Source organism: Manacus vitellinus, unplaced genomic scaffold (genome assembly GCF_001715985.3).
Source record: "Manacus vitellinus isolate BGI_N305 unplaced genomic scaffold, ASM171598v3 scaffold_9_pilon, whole genome shotgun sequence".
Taxonomy (NCBI): Eukaryota; Metazoa; Chordata; class Aves; order Passeriformes; family Pipridae; genus Manacus; species Manacus vitellinus.
In genome coordinates this window covers 6,198,030-6,221,935 of record NW_021940917.1, presented here as the reverse complement: position 1 = coordinate 6,221,935, position 23,906 = coordinate 6,198,030, and the positions used below count along the sequence as shown (strand labels likewise).

The 23,906-nt window shown below is 38.8% G+C and overlaps 1 protein-coding gene across 9 annotated transcripts in view; it reads right to left on the bottom strand.

The window, feature by feature from the left end:
* The window catches only part of CSNK1G3 (casein kinase 1 gamma 3), a 64,756-nt gene extending 43,464 nt beyond the window's left edge, over positions 1 to 21,292 (bottom strand). For 4 of the 9 annotated variants that reach the window (XM_008923281.4, XM_018086069.3, XM_008923282.4 and 1 more), the window contains exons 1-3: positions 20,871 to 20,983; positions 3,731 to 3,802; positions 1,198 to 1,615 (exon numbers count right to left, since the gene is read on the bottom strand). In XM_008923281.4, coding sequence (XP_008921529.1) covers positions 1,198 to 1,375 — 178 coding nt within the window. In that variant the 5' untranslated portion in view covers positions 1,376 to 1,615; positions 3,731 to 3,802; positions 20,871 to 20,983. Of the gene's footprint in view, positions 1 to 1,197; positions 1,616 to 3,730; positions 3,803 to 20,496; positions 20,515 to 20,866; positions 20,984 to 21,210 lie in introns of those variants that run through there. The other 5 variants (XM_018086071.2, XM_018086070.3, XM_018086072.1 and 2 more) reach the window with 5 other exon arrangements.
* Positions 21,293 to 23,906: the final 2,614 nt, after the last annotated feature.

The window sequence follows — 23,906 nt, the reverse complement described above, 5'->3', positions numbered from 1 at the left end:
AGAGTAGCTATTATTGCGATTGTTAAATTCAGTGTCCTCAGTCAGAGCTGAAGCAATATTGTCTTTAATCCCTCTACAGTATTAATTTGCTAAACTTGTTTACATCCTGACAGCCCTCAGAATGCCCTATATTAAAACAAGTTATATTTTATGCAAGCACTATATTAGAAATACTGCCTGAAGGACAATGAGTAGTAGTTGTCCCACAGGCAAAGATGAACAGAAACAACACCTACATAGCTCACCATAGTCTCAAATATCTAACTTTGAAACCCACCCCTCTTTAAAGCTTGAAGCACTGCATTAACTCAAGCCTTTCAAGAATAGTGGAATAAATTCTTGCCATTAGGTGTCAAGTTAATTTGTTAACACATACAGAATTCACACACCTTGAAAACCGTGGCTAATCATGCTGTCCATCATGGAAATCCAAGTCTCCAAAATTAAATATACAGTCTTCCAAACAGATACAGTTAGTGTCTATGTTAATAAATGGTAATATTTCCAGCTTTGCTGGCCAAATTCTTCAAAACCCTATAGTCCCTTCTCAGTCTGTGCTTTCTCCACCATTTGATATTCAGCCATCTGTTCAGTGGGGAACTGAAGTGATTTAATTATTCATCTCCCAAATTTTCTCTACAGATGGATTTTCACTGCCCATGTCTAACAGCATTTCAGTGTTTGGCCTGACTACACTAGAAAGAAAAGGAAGGAATCCAAGTGCTTGCTGCTACTAAAAACGCTGTAGCATCTGCCACAGTATCTCAAAGAGATCTGCAAGACCACAGTACTATAAGCTGGACTTACAGGAGAAGGACATGTCTCACATATATCTAGTATCAAATACAAATGAATAAATTGCTTCAGGAAGTCAGAAAATACAGAAAACTACAATAATCATGAAGTAACTTCCAGCACCTTGGAAGAGACAACTGACTGAATTTAGGATAGCACTGCACGTATTTAGAAAACATTTTTAATCCCAGAAAGTTTCCTGCTACTGAGATTCTTCACAAGCCACAGAGCTTGCACTGGTAGGGTAAAGCCACAAAAGATGGATTAAATTTGCCTTGCGCATCTGAAGTTTCAAAGCAGTTTGCAAAGCTGCGTGGTGTATTCATACAGAGATTTTCATGTTTACCCTGCATAAAATGGCCTTGAATAATGTAAACTGAAATACAGAAACAAGGATCTTACCTAGCCGTAGTTCTCCAAAATTACCGCATCCAATTTTTTTACCAACTCTGAAGTTAGGGCCAACCATTAACACGCCAGAATTTGAAGAACCAGTTCCACGTGTATTATGGCCTGATCTCCCACTAGGCCGTGCCATTCTTTCATCTGGCTTATCTTTGTCTTTATTTTTATTCTCCATGTCAAGTTTACGGTACTCCACTTTGATATCTTCCTCTTTTTAAAAAATCAGTACAAGCAAACTCCAATTGGACAATGTAAGAATGAAAACATCATGAAGAAAGTGCCCAGCTGGTTACTGTCAGTAAGCAGTCAACAGCAACATGTTCATCCTGTTTGCAAAGCCTTGGTAGGATCTGTAGTAAAAACGTATCTCCAGAATGCACTACATCAGCAACATTTACTAGTATTTACAGGAATTCTGTTAAAAGAAAAATAAAGTTATTCTTGTACAAAATTATCTTTCCCTTCAACCAGTCACACAATTAAGCTATAACTAATTATATTTGCTTTACAGATCTATGAAAAGCACTTCTTTAAAATTAAAGCCTCTGATTCTAGGATGTAATAGCAAGAGATATTGGTGTGACTGAAGTGTGATAAAAAATCTCAACACTTCATACATCAGATATTAAAAAAAAAACCACAACAACAAAAACACCCTACAAAACTACTTCCTGAACAGATAAACACACTTAAAATTGACACTTAGACTCTCAATCCATCTTACGACAGCTCTGCAAAAGAAAGCATTTTATTTAAATTTTTTTCCCCCTCAAGTAATATCTGCTGTTTTAAGAACATGCTCACATTGCAGTTATGGAAGTTATATAAATATATTATCTTTTCCAAATTAAAATTTCTGAGATGCACATTTATAAACCCATGGCAAGGGCGCTTCAGTTTTTTCAGTAACTCCTAGAATCTAAAAATAAAATATATTTACTTATTCTACCCTACCACACGTAAGTCATAAATTTGTTTCCCCAGTCCCCTTCTCCACTGTTTAGCATCATTGACTAGACACTAATTCCCACACAAACTTCAGCAAAAGCAATGTTATCTTACTACTGCAGTAAAGAACCCCAAGAAAACTTGGGATATTGTTTCCTATTTAATGGTGTGAAAACACATAATCCACGAGGCAGTTGGCTACTACATAGGCAAAATTTCAAGACAAGTTAAATACCTGTCCAAAATTATTTTGCTATCTTTGCTTCAGTGTTGGGAATACACTGCTGTAAAAGAAAACATCCTCTGAAAAAATGCATTTCATGTGCTACAGCCTATTTTAAAGGTAGTCACCAGGAGCTTATTTTAAATACTTTGAGCTGAAGACATTTTCATTTCTTAAACCCATTTCTCACAAAGTAGAATTATTACTTGCCTCATAGCTTACTACATTTCAAAAATCAAAGAGCAAGTAGAGAAAATATACCAAATAATATGAACAGCCACCTGAATAATTGCATCTGTTGAATCATATGTACTCATACCATGATTAAAACTAAATGATATTTAAAAAATCATTAATCAACAGCCAATTAACCTGTCACCTGAACAGTGAAGTACATGGAAATTTGTTTGGCAAAGAATTTCCAATGACCACAATACTGTGAAAGGGAAAATGAAATACTTGTTCTGAGAGCAACTAAAAAAAACAAATGCAGATTCCAGTCCAAGACGACTTGCTTAATGCAAGGGAAAAGGACTTCAGAGGTGAGGAGTGAATGTAGTGGTGCGTTATGGTATAGACAGAAGCATTTAAGGGAAAAAGACAAGCACGTTAGGCTACTACATAACCTTTCAGGTTTAAGCACCACTACCAGATACCCTAACATCACTTTCCAAACCACAGATCTCAGAGGAATAGACTCAATGGGAAACAACAGGTCATTCTTCCTCACCACTATTGTTACAAAAGCTAGGGAAGAAATAAAACTAGACATTAAGTGTGTTGAGATAGAACTTCACAGGCACTATTTAGTTCTTAGAAAGGTCAGCACACTTGATGCAATAAAATGCACATATATATTTTAAATACTGAAGAAAAAAATACTTATGTTCCATATTTTACTGGATATTCAATGAGAACTAACAATAAGCAATCCTAGATTTGCTTATTCCAAATACATTATGATCAACATAAATTTCAATTTCCAGAAATGCATCTATTATTTGGACAAATCTATTACATGCTAACTTATATCCTTCCCCTTTCACTTACATTATGGGTATGCTTTCTTATGTAAACAGAAATTAGTACCTTTTATAGGATACCTGCTAAACAAACATCATAAGTCCCATACATTTTTCCCACACTAGATATTAAAAAGAAAACATGCAAGCATTCCTGTCACAGTTTCTCCAGGACACAAGTGTTCTCTTACAACATTTCCTAATAAAATAATCTACAACTAATTTGAAATAAGTACAGCACTTATGACTTTCTTCATACTAAAGTTCCTGTACAACATTTTATGATGTATTTACCTTAGAAATACAAAAGGTTTTCATTTATTTATACTGCACTTACCTACGACAGTGTTATACTGTTGATGGGAATAACTTTTCTTCACCATAATGCTCACATTCTAGAGGAAAAGCACTAAAAGGCAAAGACATATGTATTTGTAGTATTTGTAATTACTTGGCATGTAAAAACTTCTGATACAAAATGCAAGTACAAATTATTGGAATTGCATTAGTTTTCTTAGACTGTTAAGGAAAGTCTAGCAGATTTTTTTCATACTCAGCATAATTTATAAGGCTCAGAAGTCAGACATCATTCAAAAGTATGCATCATCTAAAGAGAAAAAATAACACATACAGTGTAAGCATTCTAAATTACACAAATCCCTTTTCTTGATATGTGCTGGTTACATGGGCTGTATGGGCAATCTGTCCAAAAAAAAAGTCATCCATCTCACAGCTTGATTTTCTGTTTAATTTTCATTTTTCATCTCTGTCAACATAAATGAGCACACTTGAACAATAAGTTTCAGCCCAGTACTAGGGAATATTGCTATGATGTAAACATTCTTGGTTAAAAAAATATATGACTAAATATCAGTATAATGGCAAACACACCATAAAAGCCAAGCTAGTAAAGCGATGTCATAGGAGTGAAATGACTATTATGTTCAAGTATAAAAAGAAAGAGAAGGCAAAGGAAGCTATGAAAAAAAAAGTCAAAATAGTATTACATAGAAGGAAAACTAATTAGATCTTCATTAGAAACATTCCAAATAGACTGAGGATAAAAAGTGAAACAAGACTGGAAGACCTGTAAGAAAGCAAGTAATATCAGAGTAACTAAGAAGCCCAACTAACATCAGCTACTAGAGGTCTTATTTTTCTGATGTAATTTGATACTTGCCCAAGCACCACAGAGAGATTGTCTGAAAAGCAAGGAGAGGAGGTGTGAAGACAAGAAAAGTGATGACAATGTTCCAGGTGACTGACAACAGTCACACACCTAACACCTGCAGAAGTATAAAAGGAATCTCTAGCTCAGTTTTAGAAACACAAGGTCAGTGGCAAAAGATAGCCAGGCTACTGGTCCATATCAACACATAACTTAAACAGAATATTGACTCAAATTTACTGGAATAAATTTAGCCACAAGACTGTAGTAATACCATCCCAAAACAAATGCCATCCCAAAACAAATTACCCAATGAAGAAGCACCTAATGTCAACTGTATTTATTGGGTCCATAGAGAATTAAATATTTCTGACAGTACTGTTTCTACCACATTTGATGTAAGAAGCCAAAAGGCAAAATTTACTACTTGGATTCACCAAGCTAGTAAACCACTAGCTCTGGAATTACAGTAGTTATTGCTAGCTCAGGAGGGTTTGCTCAGTTCTCTGCTCCATTACACAAACATGTTGTAATTCACCCATATGCATTAGAACTGCAAAACTCTCAGGCACTTGAACTCACAACTTCAGTGATGTTTTTCCTGCATTATGATAGGTGACTAAATACTTCAACAAAGTCAATGAAAGTACCAAAGGAACCATTCCCTAAAGACATCTATTGCCTAAGGGTTAAAAAAGCAATTTGTGATATTTGAAGAGGACAGATAGACAACTCTTCTCTCAAAGAGACATTTTTACTCTGATAAATGTTTTACACACTGATGATCTGCACACAAAATTTGCTTAATAGACAAAGACTCTAACTCGGAAAATCCAGTTTGCTTCAAAAGTTTGTTTTTCATTCTCTCTGATGAATAAAATTCTACACAGAGAGCAACTGAATGAGTTTTAATGGAACTATACAGGTGTGTAAACAAAGTGATCCTTCAATTCACCAGTATAATCAATCTATTTTTTATATAAATTCATGTTGTGTAGTTGTATCATCCTGAAGAACTCGGAACACTGAAAACTCCCTAAGAATCCATACAGAAATAGACATATAGAAAACAGATAAAAGGCATTGAAGATAAACACTAATATTACACACATGGTGAATAAACAGGTGATTTAGAAAAACATAGTCAGGATCTGTCTGTTCCATTATACACTTGGTATATTCAACAGCTTTGCTGCTATTGTTCCAAGTTCACACATCACCCAAAAGAACACATTAAGGAACCATATGCTGCTACAGAAAATCTGTGAAGTCAAGCAACTTTACCTATATATACGCTGGAGAAATTTTTCTTTAAATCCTCTTAATATTTTCCTCCTTGATTCAGTATTCAAAACCTAATCGTGCAGTGCAACACCAGCTACAAGAAAAATTCTTGCAGGGCTGCAAGAATTTGATCAAACCATCTAATCATATCCGTACTAAAGTTCTCCTTTTGCAAGTGCCCTGGCAAAAACTGCCAACTCTTTAGATTACATCACTACCAAAGATCATACATGCCCACTCAACCTCAATTTCTCTCACAACTACTGCTGAAAAATATTCTGAACATCCCTAGGTTAGAGAGATATAAGTCTGCACAGTTCTCTGAATCTCAGTTGAAAATGTCCTGTTTAACACTACCAAAGACTGCCTCACAAGAACCCTGTTCTATAGCAATAAAGACTCTCTAGGACACTATATAAGACAGAGTAAAAGAATAACTCATTTAAGCACCTTCCTTATTCAGACGTTTCTCAAATGCCTAAGTCTGCAGCAGTAGCATCACTGTAATTATATGCAAGTTTACATATTCCAAGGTGTTGTCACAACAATTCAAGTGCACAAGTCACCTTTAAAACACAAACTATCTACTTAATTCCTTTTTCATGTTCCAGATTTATTCCTAAATAAACTGATAGAGAGAATATCAAAGCTGCTAAATAAAACATTCCAGTGCCAGGAGTGACGAAGGTAAATGAAACACGCAACCATAACTGCTCCCTTAGGTATCACATGCAATGCCTTTCACAGTTTAATTACAAAATCCTATATCACTGCTAGTACCAGCATACTAACATTTTTCTCCAATTTTAAGAAAAGCATTTACTAGCAGAAGAACTGTAGAGGAAAGTAAAAAAATTGACAGAGATTTAAACTAGATTGGAAGAAGGAAAAGGACAAACAGGCTTGCCAGTGATAAGCAATGGGATGGCACACCAAAACTTGAGGAACTGAGTGACAATGAGATCCCTAATCTGCTCCATGTCAGCTACAACAAACCATACTTGAAATGTTTCTATGCCAACACACACATCGCACTAAGAACAAGAGGAGTTCAAAACTTGGCCCAGTCCCAGAGATTTGACATCACTGGCACAAGTGAAACCTAGTGGGATGAGTCCTGTGACTGGTGTGCCATGTTCGATAGTTGCAGGCTCTTTAGGAGGGACGGGAAGGGCAGGTGAGGCAGTGGGGTGGCATTGTATGTAATGGAGGGGCTGGAATGTATGGAGCTCACAGTTGGCAGTGGCACATTTACAAGCCCCTGGATAAGGATTAAGGGGCAAACAAATAATGTGGATGTCATCCTCAGAGTCTGCAACAGACCTCTCAGACAGGACAATGACACCAATGAATTATTCTTTGAGGAACTAAGATACTTCCCAAACAACTGCCCTCATCCTTATGGGGGATTTCAACTTGCCAGATGTTAATTGGGAGCATCATACAGCTGGCACAAACAGGTCCAGAAAATTCTTAAAACATCTGGATAATAACCTCATGGTACAGTTACTAAAGGAAGTGAAAAGGAAAAGTGCCCTCCTTGATTTGTTCCTTGTCAGATTGGATCTTGTGAGAGAAGTGGAGATTGGCAGTCACCTTGTCCACAGAAACCATGAAGAGATTGAATTTAAGACCTCTGCTGTCAGGAGGAAAAGTGCCAGCAAAACCTCAACATGAGGAGAGTAGACTCCAGGCTGCTGAGGGAACCAGTAAGTAAGGTCCCCCAGGAAAATGTTTTTGAAGGTTCTGGGGTCTATCAGTGCTGGTCATTTTTTAACTACCACCTCCTAAGGGCACAGGAGCAGGCAACTCCAAATTGCCAGAAGTCAAGCAGATGAGGCAGAAGGCTGGTTTGGCTAAGCAGGGATCTTCTTTCGGACATAAGGCAAAGAAGGAAGGTGTATGTCCAGTGGAAGCAAGGTCAGGTGACACGGGAGGAATACAGGGATGATGCTTTCTATTGCAGGGGGAAAATGCATGCGCCAAAGCTCAGTTGGAGTTGAAGCTGCCAGAACTGTGGGGGACAATAAAAAGAGTGTTTTAATACACGTTAACAGCCAAAGGCAGTTGGAAATAACATTGGCCCATTAGAGAATGAGGATGGTCACCCCACAAACAGGGACAGAGACAAGGCTTTCTTTGCTTCAGTCTTCAACTCCAATGATGGTGGAAGGAGGTCCCAGCACCATGATCTGGAGAACCATGGCTAATGAAAAACTCACAGTTGATTCTGAACATGCACAAGATCTGCTGCTCCAAATGGATCCCAACAAATCTATGAGGATTGATGGGATTCATCTGAGAATACTCAAAGACATGGCTAATGTTATCACGAGGCCTTTCTTGATGATTTTCAAATGGTCTTTGGAATCTGGAGGGGTCCCAGTTGACTGGAAGCTGGTTAACATTGTCTCAGTTTTAAAGAATGGCAAGAAGGATGACCCTGGAAACTACAGGCCTGTCAGTCTCACTTCAGTGCCTGGTAAAACTGTGCAGAAGATTATTCTGAGAGATACTGAAAAACACCTAAAGGACAATGTAGCGATCAGTCACAGTCAGCACAGCTTCATGAGAGAAAAGCCCTGCTTGAAAAACTTCATGTCCTTTTATTACAATGTAACCCACCTAGTTGACCAAGGGAAGCTCACTGATATAATCTTTTGGGATTTCCTTATAGATTTTTGATACTGTCTCCCCAGGATCCTTCTCCCAGGACAAAATCATGCGATGGGTTAGCAACTGGCTCACGGGTTGGTCACAAAGAGTTATAGTGAATGGAGTAACATCAGACTGGTGTCCAGTCGGTAGTGGGGTTCCACAGGGCTCCGTCCCCAGACCAATTCTCTTCTACATCTTCATAAGCAACTTGAACGAAAGGACTGGAAGGAATACTAAGTTTGCTGACAATACTAAACTGGAAGAAGCTCTTCACTCCCTCAAGGGCAGAGAGGCCCTGAAGAGAGACTTTGACAAATTAGAGGACTGGGCAATCACCAGTTGTATGAAGTTATGAAGTTTAACAGAACAAGTGCCAGATTCTACACCTGGGATGGGGCAACCCTGGATGTGTGTACAGACTGGGGAATGAGATGCTGGAAAGCAGTACCGGGGAAAGGGGTCCTGGTCAGTGGTAAGCTGAATGAGTCAGCAGTGCCCTGGCAGCCAGGAAGGCAAATCATGTCCTGGGGGCATCAGGCAAAGCATCACCAGCCACTCAAGGGAGGGGATTGTCTCACTCTGCTCTGCACTGGGGTAGCCTCACCTGGAATATTGTGGTAGTTTTGGGCACCACAACATAAGATATTAAACTATTAGAGAGCACCCAAAGGAGGGCAACGAAGACGGTGAAGGGCCTTTTGAGGGAAAGCCATATGAGAGTGGCTGAGGTCACTTGGTGTGTTCAGCCTGGAGGAGCCTGAGGGGAGATCTCATTGCAGTTACAACTTCCTAGTGAGGGGAAGAGGAGGGGCAGGCACTGATCTCTGCGGTAACCTGTGACAGGGCCCAAAGGAATGGCACAAAGCTGTGTCAGAGCAAGTTTAAGTTACATTTTCAGAAAAGGTTCTTAACCCAGAGAGTGCTTGGCTACTGGAACAGGCTCCCCAGGGAAGTAGTCACAGAAGCAACCCTGTCTGAGTCCAAGAAGCGTTTGCACAAGCCTCTCAGGCACATGGTGTGATCATTGGTGCTGTCCTTTGCTGGAGTTGGACTTTGATGATCCTTGTGGGCCCCTTCCAGCCCAGGGCATTTTATCATTCTATGAGAGACAGTAAAAAAAACATCCCTGGTTTAAGCACAAGGTATTTAAAATTCACTCAGCCTCCTGGCATTCTCATACCTCTGCAGTTCTTCTCACCCCTCAAGTGTCTTTGTTCACATAGTTCTACTCCCAAGGTCTCATGATTTTTGGCACTGACATTACTCTAGCAGCACAGCTTCTCTTCACACCTTCTATAAGAGTTCAGAGAAAGTTTCCAATGCCTCTGCCACAGATTTCCAAAAGCCTTTCTCCAGCATTACACATAGTTTTTACGGAATATTTCATCTACTAAGAAGCTCTTACCAGAGATGAAGCACAGTCACATTCATTTTCCAATATTCATTTAGATGTTACAAATACTTTTGGACTACAGAGAGAATAATATGGGATTTTATTCAACAAAACTCCTTTTGAAGTATTTAACAGCAGAAAATCTGCAATTCATACTACAAATCTGAAACTAAGCTCAAGAACAAGAGACTTATTGAGAGATCATCAATACAAAATTTAAATATCAAATCAACTATTTCTGGTACTTTTTTATGTCTTGTGGAAAGCTAAGGCTAGTAAGAACACCTAGCTTTAAATGACTGCATAATTTTCATTCATTTTTATATACGTCTCCATGCAACAGAAAACACCTATGAAATTCCAAATCCACAGCAAAAATGCTCACAATTGAAGGACCCTTCAAAGTTTAGGACAGCAGTTTCTAACTTTGAAAAACTCTTGGGATAAAATTTGAATTGAGAAATATCTCTAAAATTATATACAATTTAGTCAGATCCATGTTTTTCATTAAAAAATTAATCCACTCTTTAATCATTCAATATTTCATAATTTTAAATTTAGTCCAGTGAGAGAAATTCAGGCCTTCACATGATCTCCATGTGACCCGAAAGACTTGAGTTGCTGTTCCAATGATTTATGTTACAAATAAATGTCTATAGATTTATTTTGTGTATATTACTTTCCTAGGAAAACTCTAAGATAAAAAGTTGTTAGGATTCATTGCATAATTCAATTAATGTAACAAAAATATTATTCCATCATTTTTCATATTTCCAAAGTAGGACAAAAAATCAAAATCTTTAGCATTTCAGTCAAAACTAACAACAAAATCAATGTGCTGAAATATTCAGTACAAAAAACTTCTACAGATGGTACAAACTCATGATATTAGCCTTGAAAAAAACAAAAAACATTTCCAAACAAACTTCTCCTGTCATAATTTCTCTCTTCAGCTATCAACTGAATTATCAAAATTTCTCATTACTGAATCATTTTACAAGTCTTAGAAGGTATTTTCTGAATGTAAACTCAACATAATAAAAACTTATTCATCAGTAACTCATTTTGCTCTCAAAAATGGAATCCACTTCATACAACTGGGGAAGTTCAATCTTACTCTTCCAAGTCCAGTGAAGCCTAGTTTTATAGGGTTTTTTAATTTTTTAACATAAAAAAATCAAAATACAAATTCATATTATATGTTCTTTCCTTTCTACCACCTCTAGCACACCTCAAACTTCTTCATCCTTTCAGATGTTAATTAAGTCATCAAGGAATACTTTACTCTAGGTACTTATTCTGACTTCAGTTAGGTAAACAACTACCTTGGAAGCACTGTAAAAGGAACATGCAAATCCTCTGAAGGAACATCATTTTCCCTAAAGAAACCCAATATTTTGCAGCAGATGTGAATTAACCTAAGAAAAAAAGATGGGCTTTTTCAGTTTCGCATAGGAGGACTGCTGTCTCCACAATAATAAGATGAAAAACACATGGGACACACAAGAAGGAACAATGTACCTGAATCAGCTTCGGCAGCAACCACACTCAGGCCATCAAAAACCACTGCTCGCTTTCTTTCCCTGCCAGCTTGCCTTTCAAAATACTGAACAAGGGATCCCACACTCTCCACATTTATTCCACAGAGGAAAAAGTACATAATATATTACTAACTTCCAAATCCTTCCCAGAGTTTCAGCAGCAAAGAGGGAAAACACACAAAGCAACTGCTACTTTTTGATCACATGCACATCAAATTCATCACACTTTAGAAGACACCTGTTTATTTAAGAAAGCAAATATAATACCCTAATTTCAAAGGCAAATGAAATCTCCTTACAACAGATCATGCAGGTGCTCAGCTGTGCAATTTGTTTCTCAGTGTGCATGGTGGCTTCAAAACACCTATTTTGATTTGTGCTCTTCAGCACTCCAAGGCAACTAGCAGGTCACAAGCGCACCTAAACTTTGTTTGCATTACCAGAACTTCCAACAACACGATGTTTGCATCTCAAGTACCTTCTACATAACCACTTCTTTTTTACTTAGAGGTCTAAGTTTTTCACAGATTCTTCAGTTCACTTGCTGTGAGTAACTAAGACAAATGTACTGTTCAGGCAGTGTCCAGTCTTTTTGCACTTCTACACTCTGTAGTATCAACCCATTCTACATTAGCACAGTAGTTTTGCAAAACAAAACAAGAACAGAATTTATTGATGTTGGTGTACAAATTAGACTGTCAGCATACCTGAAAATTAAGGTTTAAGAAAACGAATTGCTTACTGCTACAGATGTGTATGATTTTCCCCCATAAAACAGAATTTTATGTAACTGAAACTAAGTCTACATAGATACAGTCTCAGTCCACAAACACTTATCAATGAGATGCACTCAAAGAAGCAGCCTAATTGAAAATGTCAAGGTAAATCCAAGTGGCTTTCTCATGAATAAAAATTTACACAACCAAGCCTTCTAAAAAGCCATGTTTTCTTCTCTAGTTGTACATATACTAAAAAAAAAAAAAAAGAAATTACATTTATCATTTATGGTATCAACTGCCACACACTACTTTCAATGAACACAATTAGTTTGAGATTCTGGAAGGAGTTTTTCAATTTGCATGCATATAGCTATTTCCCTAGGGAAAGTTCACCAGCAAACCGAATATGGCCACATATAATCCTCCTTTAATGCACACAATCTAACAGAAAAATAGCTTTATTAACACATTTAATCAAACCTTCCTCTGTACAAAAAGTAACCAAAAATATACCTCATCTTTATTGAAGCTTGTTTAGAAAGTCTATTCTAGTTAAGCTAGTGTAATTTTTCTTGTACCAAGGTTTAAAAGTCACATAAACAAATCTGAGGGCTGTCAATACCCAAACTTCAGTATCTGTTCTGTACATTTAATTTTGTCAATTGAAAGACTACTACCTAACAAACTTCATGGTTCTCCACCACCCAGTTGCCAGTTCTGGTCAAAATACTGTCACATCAAAAGACCTGTAGAGTACTCAGTCTCACCCCAACTCAACACAATTTTTCACAAATGACAGACTGGACTAACTATGCAGCAATTAAGATCTCTGTGCAATCACTTCATCTCTGTTAACTCAAAACAAAGACCAGCTGAAGATTGCTATCTCTGGTCACTGCATAAACATTTATATTTTCTCATTGACCTCGAAGACAAGTTTGGCCCTAATCCACAAATTGCACTTCATCATAGACTTTCACAACAAAATCTCACCAACTTCACTTCAGGATTCCATGCCAGTGAATGCATTTACTTGATTAAAACTTTGGTGCGTTCATACTTCTTGCACTATTATATAATCATCACTTTAGAGTAAAAGTTGAAAGTCAGTTTTCAGAAGGGAGAAGGATAACACAAGGAATAATTTTTAAAAATCTAATGTGACAGTATGAAGGCTGATTTACTATAGAGCAGAGAAAGGATATCACTGATGGTTAAGCAATATTTCAGTCATTTGTTTTTTCCACTTTTTCGTCACCAGACTCATACAAACTTAAATGGGCTATATTGTCCACAGCTGACAGAAAGCTAGTGCTGAGCTAGCTAATACTACATAATGGAGGCTTCAATTTTCTACATCAAACGTATCACAGCACTAAACTGTTACTGCAGAACAACTGAAAGGTACAGATTAGCTTCAAACTAGGCCAGAGAAACTGTAAAGTTAACACATCTAAAAGTTAGAAAACAAAGCAAAAAGAGCATTGCATTTCATCTAACACTGTAACTACATCTGAATACAAAATCAAGCACTAAAATAAAGCATTCCAGTGCTATGTGAAGGAAAAAAAAAAAAAAACCAAGAAATATTTTCTCAAAGTCCAAAAGACATTAATTATGTCTTCAGGTTAGAATTTTGATAGATAAAGTACATAGTGTGCTGTAGCATTCCACAGTGACTGTGAAGATCAGTTGTCAAAATTAAAAGCATTTCTAATTCACTGAGACAATTCCTCCTCTCACTTATCTTTAATTACATGGTCAGATTCTACTTCAAAAACTTAGATGGGAGCCAAAGTCAAGTTATACAACTTCGCATATAAGGAAAGGGATAACTCACAGTACAGGAAAAGGTTTCCAGAATAAGTTTTGCAGCTATAAATCTGTCAAGGTTTTCTGACAATAAAAAACTACACAGTAATCAAGTGATTCTGCTCTCTTAATAGCCTCCATAAACTAAATAGGTACCTTCTACAGCAATCCAACTACTTTACCATGAAATATACTTGCAACTCTCCTCACTTGTATGGCTTTCACTGCAATGTATACCTAAAATGCCTTTATTAAATTGAAACTAGAGCATTACAGCCTCTAAATGGTAAAAACTTTTTTTTTTCTTGTTTTACAAGCTTAATGTGGAATAAAATGGTATGGTGAAGTCTCAGACACCACACCAATTAGAATCATGCTTGCCACCTTTGTATTGAATGCATAAGACGCATAGTGACACAAATTTAATGAAAAACACTAGGTAAGATCCTGGATTCATCAATAGTAATGTAATATAAAACATACTTAAACCACTGACTTCCCATGGACCTCAGGGGAAAAAACAAGTTTCTCAATGCTTTATACAAAACCAAACAATACTGAATATGAAATCATCTGGTGTAAACTCAAAGTTCTGCGAACAAAATAACCTGATGTTTCCAAGGTCTGAAACAACTACTTCACTACAAGGATTTTAATTAAAAAGAATTCTCAAGCACTAAAATGAGAAAATGTCGGTATTTTGATATAAGCACTGTGTAGTAAACTCTTAATGTACTACTTAGGAAGACTACAACAGATTCAGACTAAGCAAATTGTTCCTCAAAAGTATCAATATTAGCTAAGCTTAGCTATCTACAGATTAGTGTTCAACACCCACACAGACTCAGTACAGTAATTTCAGCTTGTTGGATATCTTCCATGTTTCCACAGTATTCCCAGGCTTCCCTCTGATAAATCTTGAGCTCTCTTTTTTTGCAAAACCCCTTGTTTCTTCCCACAATAAAACCTTCCCTTCTCACTCAGCAAGGAGATGTACTATTGCCGGCCTAGTACTACAAGCTACAAGCTGAATACAGAACAGATAACATCCTTTCTTCACCATGGATAGCTAATATCTACTATGTAAATTGATTTTATGAAGCTTATAGGAACTTATCTTCAAAGGCATAACAATCCAAGCCTGGTAAAAAGCACCCAAAAAGTTCCATATTTGTAGAGGCAGCAGATGAGAGAACTGCAGATAAAAATTCCTTATTTCTTTTAAAAATAGACTTTTTTTTTAGAAGAAAATTCAAAGTATAATAAAGAGATTTCACTTAAAAGCTCAAAACTGGAAAATTTAGATCAGAGATTCAAAGAGCATTTCTGAAAGGCAAAGACATTTATCTCCCAGTCTGACAAAAGGTTAAGAGCAAATCTGGTCATTCTGTCTTCCTGTTGTCTGTTAGAAAAATTCTTCTGTCCCTCTTTACTGCTACCCATAAATTCAAGTTTCATCATTTGTTATTTTCCACATTTAGAGATGCCTTAGCCTACTGGTAGCAAATGTTAAACAGAAACTTTTATAACTTGATACACAGAGCAACCTACTCCTGGAACATTGCAAGAAATTAATGCGTACCAATTGAGGTGATCTTCCACAGAAAGAGAAAGAAAAAAGATTTTATACTGAACTTCTTTGTTTTTGGAAGAAAGTATGTGCAAGACACAACTAAGAAAATACTAGTGGTTGAGGTTAGAGTGAAACATGACCTTAATGCAATCATGTCCAACTCCAACCTCTGTAGTATTACTTCATATTCCCACAATTACTGCACACTTAGGATTCAAGATAGTTGTATATTTATGGACATCATACTGCCATCAAAAATATTAATAGTATCTGAAATTAAATATGTACTTCATTTTAAGCTAGCAGATCTCCCCTAAAGCAACACTGAACTCCTTTCTAAGATTGCTTTATCATCATCATGGCTGGGCTTCACGAACAAAGATTTGGGAAGGGCTCTACCCACATTTGCTACACGCACGTTGGTGGTTAAAAAGGCCAATATGAGATAGACAGGTCCAGTTGCAAAAGGCACAGCAGAAAGACTCCTTAGGTGGTATATCCTGCAAGACACGGTTCTTTCTGCATTGTCTTTTCTCCTCGAGAGTGATCCTGCGGGTGTTCTCAAAGGCATCAGCAGCGTTATAGATGGTGTGTCTCCAGGCCTCCCGACTGGAGGCCAGAGTAGACCAGTTATGATGATCACTTTATACCATTACATTAAAAAGCTGTTGAAATATGAAGTCTTCCACACCTTTACATACAGTCATGTTGGCTGCTTCATTTAAATTCAGAGACCTAAAACAGAAAATGCTTAGTGCCTTAAATACAGAGAGGTACTCATGGGATTTTTCTACATATAACAATACAATTTTTAAATAGTACTTTCCTCTGTGCTGCAGAGGTGTGCCCTACCTCGGATTAAATCACAGCTTCCAATATCACAAAGGTAACCTGCCAGAAGCCCATATCTTTAAAGCATTTTATACAAAAATACAGCCCATGCAGCTTTCACAACATAACAGATGCAACATTTACTACATAATTAGCACTTCAAGCTCAAAGACATACTGAACCAAAAAGAACCATTTTAAGGCTACAATAGAACCTAAGTCTGAAATTTTGTTATGAAAAATGCAATTAGACAATATAATGGGTTCGCACAATGGCACTCCCCTCCTGCTACAGGTGGCCACACTACCTGCTGCTCCTGCTGCTCCAGCCTCAGTGCTCCAACACCTCAGTGAAGCCATTAGACCTCCTAACCCCACAGAAAGCTCACACACTCAACAGTAACTCATACTGAACAGAAGCTGAATCAACTCAGTGGAAGACACAAGAGACAAGACGCAGAGCAGGAGTGCATAGAGAACTGCACAGCTGGGAATGAAGCAGGGAAATACCTGGAAGTAGAGAGGGATAGCCTTTTCAACAGCCTGGAACACAGCTGCAATGGCTGGTGTTCCACAAATGGTTGAGTGCACCTCTTAAAGGACACCACACTTGTTCTCAGCAACCTCCACAGACAAACTGCCACCCAAACAGGACCTTTAATTATGCTGCTGCTGGAATCTGTTCCATCTACATTCTGTTATTGTACATGGTTTACTGAAAAAAGAGCATAGCATCTCACAAATTACCTAGTGAATAATTCCAGAGACTGTAAGGAAGTGTGACAAGCCACACACTTCAAACTGAAATCTAGGCTCTGCTTGTCATAAAATATCTCTGTATTTTTGGACTACTGAAAAGGATATCATCCACCACTGTTACAGTCCACATCCTGTCTCAATTAAAAAAAACAAAACAAAAACAAACAAACAAACAAAAAAAAAAACCTACAACATTAAAACGTGGTTGATGAAGAGTATAAATTACTACCCAGGTAAATCTAGGGAAAAATTATTTCTAGGACAATGACACTAAATTACTAATAGATTTCAGTTAAGCAAAACAGTTACTAAAAAGTCTTGGTATATTAAAAGCATAACTGGCTAGTAAGCTTACAGAGAAGATCATAAAGCCTGAGAAAACACTGTTGTAATTATATTAGTGATGTTCTACACAAAGTCAGATTAAGTAATAAACCTACTTCAATACGCAAATCTTACCCGTATGTCTGTCATGGACTTCTGTGACCTGCAGTTATCTGAGTAAACATTTTTGCAAAGACAGTTCTGACTGATCAATATGTCTCCCCCCATTCCTAACTCCACTGCACAAGGCAGAACACCAGACACACAAACAGCGAGAAAATTTTACAGCTTTCCATACCTACAGTACACTTATTTTGTATAAAATACCCCTTTTTGAACAGCCAAGAGTGGATTTTATCTATTAAAAAGCTTTTCTAGACATTCTCAAAAACATCACATAAAGGAATAAACAAGAGAGGGAAGAGTGGATGTTAAAAATGCTGTGAAAAATGCTCTCTATCACAAATGAAGGAACATGAAGTTCAATAAACATTCTAGAAGAAAACACTGGTAATTACATTTATAATACTCTCAAAGTGTTGCATATTTAATATTTATAAATATTCCCTACAACTTTTTTTAGAAAGAATCCTCCTGCTTATTAATTTAAGGCAATTACTATACCACCCATAAAACATTAGAACTAAATTTAGCAGGTGAGTTAAATCTAACTAAAATAAATTAATCCATGCTTTTTTAACCTAGCTCAGTACTTTACTACTTACTAAGAGTTTCAAAACAACTTCTGAAAGTACTGCTTTCAGAAAGCTCCCTAAGTAACCACAAACCAAACCTATTCTGCAGCATGGACTGGTGTGCGATGTCTCCTCTTCTACACCTCCCCTTTGCCAAAGAGGAGACATTAAATTATAAGTGGCTTACCTAAGATCACAGGGAGGGTTAAACATCCCAGTCACTGCCTTTATCTGTGATCATCAGCCTAGTGTTTAACTACTTTCTTACTAGTCTGCTTTTATTCATGCAACTGTTTAGCTTAAACACACACATTTTTCTTCACCCAGCTATTTCAGCATTGGCTCACAAACCACTAGAACATTAGTGACAGTGTCTAAGATGCTACTCAGAAATACACTTAGAAAAACAAGCTCAGCAGCAGCAGGCTTGATTTCACTGCACTGGTTTTGCAGCAGCATCGAGGAAGCATTAAAATGCCTACATAGCAAAAAAAAAAAAATCAAATTAAGGATTGTCAGAAAGTATACAACAATTACATCAAAGTTACTTTTTTACCTTTTAACAGACATAGGAAACCAATTACATAGAAGTCTCAAAATACCTTTGAAAGACTGTTAAAGGCCCAAAAGCAAAGCAAAAAACATGTTTTAATTTTTTTACCTACTCTTCCAGGGTACATTAGTTGGAAATATACAATTTTCATTGTTAAACAACTCCCAGGTATCATCTTCATTTTAAGATCATCAAAACACAGTCCACTGCTAAGAAGCACTGTCCCAATCTTCCCCTATGTACTGTCAGGCATTTTGCTCTTACAGCCTCAGGTGAGGTATGAAGGATTGACTGAGAACTCCTGCCATAAATTTGCAGCTGAATCGATGAGCTTAAACTTTGAAGAAACAGCGTGTCAAACTCCCTTATGACTTTGTGATTCCTGTGGTTTATGTATGCCTCTAATCACATTATTACTTTTATGTATGACACTCCAAAAAAATCAGTTAAAAGTAAAAAGAAAAACGTAAGGAACAAGAAGTAGCTACATGTTTTGTTTACAACAGACTGACAAAAAACGTTCAGCTGGAATAATTTCAGAAAAGTTACTACAGTTACTACAGATAAAGTTACTACAGTTGATCAGTTCCTTAGAAAGTTCTCCTTATAATTAGAAGATACTGAAGAAAAGTAACCACTGGCACTTCCCTATTCTTCACATTTGATCTATTTTTGTCTCAAAGACATAACTAAATTAAATTTATCTTCAACAGCAGGAAACTTCCTTATATTTTTTTAAACAAGTTTTTAAGACAAAAGTAAAGATGTTACAAATGCATGTAACTTTGATATTTCTAATCACAGAACAATTCAGTAACTAGTGAACCATGAACAGCCCTATTTTCATGGGACAAACCTTGCAGATGCAGTGGGGACACTAAGTTTTGATAAACTGCATCAGCTTTAAAAATGCACTTAATCTAATTATGAGACTATTAAAAACTGAAAAATTACCACAAGAAGTAAAATCAGCCTTGTTAATTGTAAATAAGTAAACTGGATGAGGAAAAACTCTTATGTAGGTTCAGTTACTTTTTTTTTCTTAGGGAAGAAAAACTTCAGAAGGGTTAAGATAGGGCCTGTAATTCTTCCAAACAAACAGGCTGAATGTCTTAACTAACCTTAAATATACTTATTTTGATCACACAGGAAAAAAAAAATCCCTACAGAAAATGTGATGTATCACTGTATCAGAACTGGTAATCTAGATTCTAAAATTAATTTACATTTTATAAGCCAATACAACTATTTGATTCAAAAGTAGAATGGCAAGAGGAAAAGATTAATTTCATTAGCTAATTTCATTAGCTGAAAGTCATCCTCAGTTGATGTAACTAGTCTGCTGTTTGCAAGGTAATTTCTCCCTTTCAAGTTAGCATAATAAAATACCACCTATTTCCACTGAAAATACTGTTTAACTGTTGAAACCTCTCAATTCAAAAGAAACTGACTAAAGGATGTTGAGGTCGAGAGAAGATATCCCCTAAAATACAGTTAACACAGAAACCTCTACCTTATCTTTTCCCTCTAAAAGTGAAATTGCATTATTCCCATTTTGGATTTTAACATCCCAACGGAGCTCAGGACAAAATGCATCTACATGATACTAATTTGTGTTCTGAAAAGGTGTGAGTCTACAGAGCAGGGAAGTTGCTTATCCCTACAAGCAGCCATAACCCAGGCAGCAAGGCTTAATATGCTTAACAGTGTGCCTTACTTATAAACATGCTAAAGGACATGCAAAATAGAGGATAGTTTTGCACAGTATGTATTTCTAACTACGTATGTACTTACAAAAGTTCTTACGTACAAAGGACACTAAAAAAAAAAAAGAATCTTCGATTACATTCCAATTCCTTTCACACGCTGCATGTCACTTTAACGCTCATTAAGGGTGTACCAGCAAAGTCAATTGGAATACCTGAAAATAAGCTCTGTACAAGTTCCACGGCGAATCACTTCAAACATCACTCTTCGAGACTTTAATTAACCAAACTTAAAACCACTATATTCAGAGTGTGTTTGTAAATAACTTTATAAAAAGCAAAATAAAAGGCAAAAATAAAACAGCAGAGCACTGGCAGCTCAATTTGACTCTAACCCGCTAACCCAGCACAACTGCACTCTAGCAACCTGCTTCTACAGAACAGGAAAGCGAACTTACTCACTTGCTCCCGCAAACCCGACTCGACGCCCGCCAGGGAAGCGCTCCTTCGGGAGAGGGCACCCGGAGGTCTCTCAGCGGCGGCTCCTGCCAGCCGGGAGCGCAGCCGCAGGGACGCGCGGGGCCCCTCCCGCGCCGCCCGAGCCCCGCAGGCCCCCGGCGGCAGCCGCCCGCCGGCCCCGCCGCACCCCCGGGCACGGCCCCGCACAGGGCACAGCCGTCCCGCTCCACGCAGCCCGCCCCGCGGCCGCCGGGGGAACGGGGAGGGAGCCGCTCCAAGTCCTCGGCCCACGGGGGTGCTGCGGCTGCCGCCGCTCCGAGAGGCGGCCGGGACGGAGACCTACCGGCGAGACGAAGGGAGCGGGGCGCAGGCTCGGTGTGCGGCCCTTCACCTCCGGCACCGTTTCCCGCCCCGCCCCGCCCCTGCCGCGGGGGCTCGGAAGCGGGGGCTGGCCGGAGGGCGCTCCGGGGCGGAGGGGAGAGAGGAGGGAGACAGAGCGGCGGCGGCGGCGCTCGGAGAGGACACCCCTCCCCAGCGCGCTCAGGCGCTGCGGGCGGGACGCGCCGCTCGCCCTCTCGCGGGTGATTGACAGGGAGACCGGCAAATCGAGGTGCGCGGAGAGCCGGGGAGGAGGCGGGGCTTGCGGGTGGGCAGAGCGGACAGCCACTGAGGGCCAGGCGGGGCGGGGCCAACGCGCGGGGCGGGGCCGGCCCGCGGCGCGCTGAGGGTCCGTTCCGCGCTTCGGGCACAGGGCGGAGACCGCCCGCCCACCGCCGGCCCCGCCGCTGCCCGCGAAACTGAGCCCTCCACGGCGAAGCAGCTGCGCGCCTCACTCGCCTCAAGCCTCTCCTTAGTAGCGGCAAGGGTGCTTGTTTAAAACGAGAGGGGCTGGCTTGCAGGGATGGCCCCGTGCCCGGCGGTGGCTGAGCGCTTGGAAGCGCATCTCTCTTAAGTCCTCTACTGGGTACCGGTCCCCGAAATGCGGGCATCCTTGGGCGCCTGGCAGTTCTCAAAAGTGCTGCTGTCCGTCTTGTGGTCCCCGGATTTGGCAGCACCGCTCGTTTGACGCTGTAGTTAAAGGTGGGTGAGGTTACGCCCTGCTAGTTGCGCTTGGCATCCTGCATTACCTGTGTATCCCTGCAGGAAACGGGGAAATCAGAACCCCGCTCTTACTGATGCCTGCGAGAGCTGCCGTATTGAAAAAAATACACTTAAAAATTCTAGAAAATAGACTGCGTGCACCCTCGTGCTAAAAAAAAAAGATCTTTAGGCTCTTTTCCTGTTCTCCAATCAGGACAGAGCAGCATTTAGGCCACTAAGGTCTAAGGCTTTAAGTAAAAGAATTATTTTTTTTTCCATTTGAAGGCTTAGAAACAACTTTAAAAGTTTATTAAGAGCTTGTTGTGCTCTTATGAGCACATATGACTATGTGGAGGAAAGAGAATTCAAAGGATAAGTGTTGCAGCTTCTGACAGATCTTGGAGTATTGCTTGTTGAAATAATTTTTTAGGTAAAGTTTGCATCTTCCAGAACATTCCAGAATTCCGTGCAGAACAAGGAATTAGAAGCAATATAGATGCAAGAGACTTTCAGAAGTCATTTGCTCAAGCTGCATTCCGTTGTCTCAGTAGACACTGAATTACTTTTGCCAAAAGTTCATAGACAATCTATGCTGTTACTCCCATCAAGAGAGATTTTGCTGATATTTAACTGTGATCTTGCAACTTAGGCCCATTGATTATTGCCCTGTATTTGTACCAAGTACTTCACAGTGTGCTTATATATAAGGCAGGCCTTGGGAATGTCTTGTCATTCATTCTCAGGAATGTGTAACTCCCCACTTACCCTGTGGAGCATAAATTCACCTTCAGAACTTCTAAGTTTCCTCCAGCAGTTCACCTGATGTTCTCTGGCATCATACAGCATGCAGTCTGAGGACAGTACAGAGAGGTTTGTGCTGTTTTGCTTAAAAAGTTTCCCTTCTGTAAAAGATGGCTTCGTCAAAGAGGAAGGAGCATATACTTAGTTCCAGTTAGTATTGCAGGATACTGACAGACACAAGCATTGCCATCTCACAACCAACTAAAGCAGAGACAAAGACATTTGCATTACCATGATTTCAGATTCATTTTGTGAAATCTGTCCTTGAATTTTCCATCAACTGGAAATGTGTCATCAGTGGACACATTTTCACAGGTACTAATATTGTGTTTCCCAAGCTTTTCTAAATAGGTGGTCATAACCTATTTTTTATGCAAAAGCTGTAGGATATTTTTCCACTTAAGTTATAAATTCTGACTTAAAAAAAAAAATCATTAGCCTTTAGTTCAACTCAACGAATTACCTAATAACCTGTAATTCTAAGATTTACGTGAAGAACATAAGGCAAAAGGGAAAGAAGGCTTACACATCTTAGAATTTTAAATAAAAATGCATCACTTTGGGATAGTTAGAATTACAGTCAGGCTGCAGTGGTAAAGAAAGTGGATGATTGCTACATTTAAAACATCTTTCCAGTCCTAATCATTAAGAGCAACAGAGACATACCAGTATGCAGTATGTCAAGTACATAAAATAGGAAAAAACGCTGTGGCTTCAACTCTCTAACGTTGTGATGGTTTAATCCCAAACAGCAAGCAAGCCCCACACAGCGATTCGCTCACTCCCCAACCAGCAAGACTGGGGAAAGAATCAGAAGGATAAAAGCCAGAAAACTCCTGCTTTGCAATAAAGACAGATAGTAGCAAAAGCAAAAGTCATGCACACAACCAAAGCAAAACAGAAATCATTTCAGTGCTTCCCCTGGGCAGGCGGGTATTCAGCCTCTCCAAGATGGCAGGGCCCCATCATGTGTAACGGTGACTCCGGAAGACAAACACCATCACTCCAAACATCCCACTCTTTTTTTCTTCTTCCACCAGCTTAATATGCTGAGCATGACACCATGTGATAGGGAATATCCCTGTGGTCGGCTGGGGTCAGCTGTCCTGGCTGTATCCCCTCCCAACTCCTTGTGCACCCACAGCGTACTTGTCGGTG